General features: G+C 39.6%; 1 protein-coding gene across 1 annotated transcript; it reads left to right on the top strand.

Moving 5' to 3' along the window:
- Positions 1-2,276: 2,276 nt before the first annotated feature.
- Positions 2,277-4,804, top strand: LOC136940299 (beta-galactoside-binding lectin-like). Its single transcript, XM_067232356.1, has 4 exons — positions 2,277-2,328; positions 3,530-3,597; positions 4,078-4,252; positions 4,368-4,804. Exons 1-4 carry the CDS (start codon positions 2,317-2,319, stop codon positions 4,518-4,520), a joined length of 408 nt encoding a protein of 135 aa, XP_067088457.1. The 5' UTR covers positions 2,277-2,316; the 3' UTR covers positions 4,521-4,804.
- Positions 4,805-5,104: the final 300 nt, after the last annotated feature.

Here is a 5,104-nt window from a genome sequence, read left to right as displayed (position 1 = left end):
CAGATAGGGCCTAATATATTATAAAAATATATATTTTAAAATAAATCTATTCAAATGTTATTTGATCAATTCATAATTTGACAATCTAAAGACAATGGGCCTCATTCTCGAACATTTTCTGAAGTTTCTTCTGAAATGTTTCTTACGTGCTTCGGAAAAACAACGTAAGAAAAAGACATCCGCCAAATTCATGAACGCTTGAAAATGTGTTCCTAGGCAGCAGAAGTTTTCAAAGAAGGTGAGAAGATGCTGGGATTCATGTTACTTTGACTGTAACAAAGAAAGCAGTTACATCAAGTTTGGACAGACCTGGCTCTATGTCAACCACTGTTGGATTCCAGCAAAGTCCAGCGCCTATCTACGATGATTAATGTCTCCAGGAATTTTTTATTTTATTTTATTTAACCTTTATTTAACCAGGCAGAAATATTTAAGAACAAATTCTTATTTTCAAAGATTGCCTGGCAAAAAGCAAAAGCTTTTTGAGGGAGAGGGGAAGGGGGCTATGGAATAAAAATCTGGTTAAAAGCATAACGGCACACAACCACAGCAGTACAACATACAGAAGAAAAACAAGCAGGGCATTTGTACATAGGGAATCAGAGAGGATAAAAAATGTAAAAGCACAAGAACACAAAGCAAGACACAGACTATTTACACCAGACAACAACCACAATCAAGACATAGACTGACTGGCAGGAATGAACAGAGGATACAGGCAGGTGAGAAACAGACACGGCAACATTGGTGCAACAGTAGGACTAAACTAGACAGTTGGCAACAGATCATACAGACAGACCATGGGGATGAATAGGACAACAAATACTAAGGGGATTGGTTAACAGGTGAGAGAGCATTTACAGAAATCGGTGAGGATGTTTTTTTTGAAGGCAGGGATGGAAATGAATGTGTCCAGTTTGAGATGTTTTTGCAGAGCATTCCAGTCAGAGGCGGCAGCGGACTGAAATGATGCTAGACCTAGGATGGATTTGTGTTTGGGAATTTTTAACTGGATATAGAGAGAGGACCGGGTGTTGTGCGTGACAGGAAGAGGATGCAGCAGGTGAGACAGGTAGGGGGGTGTCCGGTGAAGAAGGGTCGTTTAGATGAGGACAAGCCAGTGAATATTACGACAGGTGTGAAGTGAGGGCCAATTTACCAGGGAGTAAAGAGTACAGTGGTGCGTGTGGAAAGGGGCGTTTGTGGCAAAGCGGATAGCAGAGTGATAGTGTCGAGTTTTGAGAGCGTGCCCTTAAGGGTTAAGCATGTGCACATACGCACATACACAGAGTTCCATGGAACTCCTGACGTCACTCGGTGTCCGAAACACAGGAACATATATAAATGTAATGTTAATAATAAGACTTTATTTATATAGCACATTTCATACAAGAATTGCAGCTCAATGTGCTTTACATAAAAACAATAATAAAAGTAATAAAAGTAATAAAAACCCTTCTGAACACAGGTCGCAGTCTTTGCAATAATCAGGAACACACAAGCCGCAGTCTTTGCGGTATCTCGAGCCACAGTCTTTGTGTAAGATGTAACTCTACAAAACACAAGCCGCAGTCTTTGCGGTATCTCGAGCCACAGTCTTTGTGTAAAATGTAACTCTACAAAACACAAGCCGCAGTCTTTGCAGGAATCCAGAAAATCAATAATAACAATAATACAGCTAATAAAAGTAATAAAACCCTTCTGAGATAAAAAAAAAATGAGTTAAATGCTTTGGTAAACAGATTTTTTAGGTTTCAAGCTGTCTTTTGAAAATGTCTAGCGTGTTTGCTTCCCTAATATGTATGGGTAATGTGTTCCATAGTTTTGTGGCGTAATTGACAAAGGCATCACCAATCTTCTTATGACTGCTTCTGGTAACCATAGGGAACCATAGGGCAACATTGAGAGAGGCTGGACAGAGAGTTTAGCCCAACCTCAGCAGATATACTGTTGCAACAGTAATTCAGGGTAAAACACTCAAATTTGTAAGACGTTTGTCAGCACTGCCTTAGGCCAAAAGGTTATGCTAGCTTTACAGAAGTTAAAACCTCAGCAGTACAGTGAGTACAGTGGTGCGTGTGGAAAGGGGCGTTTGTGGCAAAGCGGATAGCAGAGTGATAGTGTCGAGTTTTGAGAGCGTGCCCTTAAGGGTTAAGCATGTGCACATACGCACATACACAGAGTTCCATGGAACTCCTGACGTCACTCGGTGTCTGAAACACAGGAACATATATAAATCATCCTACAAGAGGAGCCTAGCACATCGAAATAACTTTCTTTCCTCAACGTTGGACTGACCTTGCGCTTTCAATCAAGATGATTAAGCATGTAAGTATGCCTACTAGTTTGAAAATGTTTACATGTTTGGAAGTAGTCTAGCCCTTTACTACCTAAGCCAAAATTCTGAACATTCCATATGCTGTTGAAATATTTACATTTACTCATTTTTACATTTAGTCATTTAGCAGACACTCTTACGAAATATGATATTCATATGCATATTCATATTTTATGAATTTCCATATGAAATCATAGACCTTAACTGTTTATACCATATTGAAGAGGAGAACTAGGGGATTTTATGATGTGAATAAATATATGATTACTTCAGGCAAATCATCCTTTATCAAGGTTTATTTCAGGCAGCCTGTTTTTACAAAAAATCTTCTCCATCCACCATCAGACAACTCAATTTTTAACCACTTTAATTACAAGATGGAGGAAACCTTTGAACTTTTTAGATGGAATATCCACAAATCTATGGGCAATGTGGAATAGAAGACAGATTAGAAATATCATATTTTGATTAAAAGTTATGACCATAGTGATTAGTGGAACATTTTGAAAAAACGGGATTTCCCTCCTCCAAGTAGTTAGCGCTGGCTGGATACTCCTTTCCATAACTAAAAAACATTTGACTTTCTTCCACGGGACACTGGTTGAAAATCTGTTTGTGTGTGGTGTGCTGTCTTTGTCACATCATGGCACACCACACACTATAGGAGCAAAACGGTTAAATCTAGATTTTTTTTGTCCTCATATTTGTGGTCTCTCACAGTTTGAAAATCTTATAAGATTAAATAAAATCGTTTAGTGTGTCCCCAGCATAACACAGACCAGGGCCCACAGAAACATAGATACATGGATAGAAAATCATAATTTTGCACAAAACAGGAATTTTTGACTAATCCTGAAAAGTACATGAAATGAAAATTGAAAGGCAATGTTTTATTGGATGCACTGGCCTAAAAGCTTTGAGCCATGAGTTGTTGTATACTACTGGCTGTTATCAAAGCACAAACTACAATCTCACATTAAAGGGTATCTATTAGCTTCATGTAAACTCCAGAATCGCCCTTTTGCAATTCCTTTTGCAAACAACTGTCAACATAATTCTCAAGTAATGACTCAACAGAAGTCCAGTAGAAGTCCTGACAGTAGCCGGTTTATTCCTAACCATCGAAAACCACCTCTGTCACTTCTCTGTCACTTCTCTGTCACTGTGTCTCTCTGTCACTGTGTCTCTCAGGTGACAGCCTCCTTCCAGGCAGGACAGGTCCTGATCGTCAAAGGGGTCCCCAACCCAAATGGCGATCGGTGAGTAACTGAAGATAAAAATGTGTTGCTGACCCGAGTCCCAGACTCTGCATGAGCACAGTGATATGCCTTAACTGTGTGGTGTTTTGGAAACCCAAATAGATTTAAAAGAAAGGAATGTTCAAAACGGTTTGTTGGCAATCATTGTATTCCTTATGGTGATTGGTCAACAGGGTTATAGAGATGTGATTGGTGTATTAAGGGTCATATAAAATAAGGAAGCGCCTACCAGAGGTCAGAAGAGAATTGGTCGTATTCAAACGTGAATTCATGGTCAAGAGATTCTAATAAAAAGGAAAAAAGGAGTTTGTTAATAACCCTGACGTGTGCTTTTCTATCAATCTTAAGCATTCAAATTTGACTGTGTATAAAAGTTTACAAGACACAACAGACTGGTTCAGGATTGGCACATTGTGAAGAATGTACAACCCGTTACAACCATGATGTTGGCCTCCTTAATGATGTTTTCACTTTCAATAGATTTTCCATCAACTTTGGTCGCAGTGAGGAGGACGTCGCTCTGCATGTGGACGTCCGCTTTGATTTTGACAAAAGTTGTAGGGAGGTGGTGTTCAACTCCTGCCATTCAGGGAATTGGCATAAGGACTACCAAATTGCCAAAGGCTTCCCCTTCAACTACGGAGAGGAGTTCAAAGTGAGGCACAACCTAGATATGTATTCCTAGAGCAGCCTCTAGTGGCTTTTTTCTTTTTGACTCAACTAGCAAATGTTTTCAACAGAAATATGCAATACCTTTCTCTTGTTCTTAGGTATCCATCACCTTCACAAAGGAACAGTTTTTGATCACCCTTCCTGATAAATCAGGGATCCCATTCCCCAATCGCCACGGAGACCCGCAGTATAACTACATATTCTTCTGGAACCAGGCCAAGATTCATGTGGTTAAAATCATAGACATTTAGTCATTTAGCAGACACTTAAAATGACTGAAGCACTAGCCAGACTAGGCCTATGAGGACTGGTATAATATGATGTGATTGGAACATCTGTGTCTTCCCTAATCAAGGTCACTGCCCAGTCTTGTATTCAAAATGTTTTCCCTATTCAGACAATTAAGAATTGATCAATATCAATGTTAGTTAACTTCCAAATATGTTTCACTTGTTAGCCACGGGTTGATAACTATAACAATCATATGGTCTGACTGTATTCCAGTAAACACAATAAACAAATGCTTTGCTTCGATGATTCGATTGTTTCTGACGCTACTGACATTTCATCATATTTAATGCTATACTTGGTTATACAGTGACATGAAGTCCTCATTTATTACTATGTAATTTTATGAAAGCCTTATATGTAAAGCCTCACTGTAGCCTGCTTTATGTGGGGACTGTTGCTACCCAGGTCCACTGCCTGGGGCCGGGGTGCGTCTCAATAGTTGGTGGTGGCTTCCTCTCCTCTCCTGGTCAGATAGAGGAGAACAGGTGAAAGTGGCCAGTGGCCAACCTCTATGTTGTTTATCTCTCTGGTTTCCAGATGAGTG

Source organism: Osmerus mordax, chromosome 3, assembly GCF_038355195.1.
Source record: "Osmerus mordax isolate fOsmMor3 chromosome 3, fOsmMor3.pri, whole genome shotgun sequence".
NCBI lineage: Eukaryota > Metazoa > Chordata > Actinopteri > Osmeriformes > Osmeridae > Osmerus > Osmerus mordax.
The sequence above is the reverse complement of the archived record's forward strand: the minus strand, read 5'-3'. Positions and strand labels throughout refer to the sequence as shown.

Excerpts from the sequence above, each read along its gene's own strand:
- LOC136940299 (XM_067232356.1), top strand. Across the intron at positions 3,598-4,077 it reads CCCAACCCAAATGGCGATCG|ATTTTCCATCAACTTTGGTC; the intron begins GTGAGTAACTGA and ends CACTTTCAATAG. Across the intron at positions 4,253-4,367 it reads ACTACGGAGAGGAGTTCAAA|GTATCCATCACCTTCACAAA; the intron begins GTGAGGCACAAC and ends TCTTGTTCTTAG.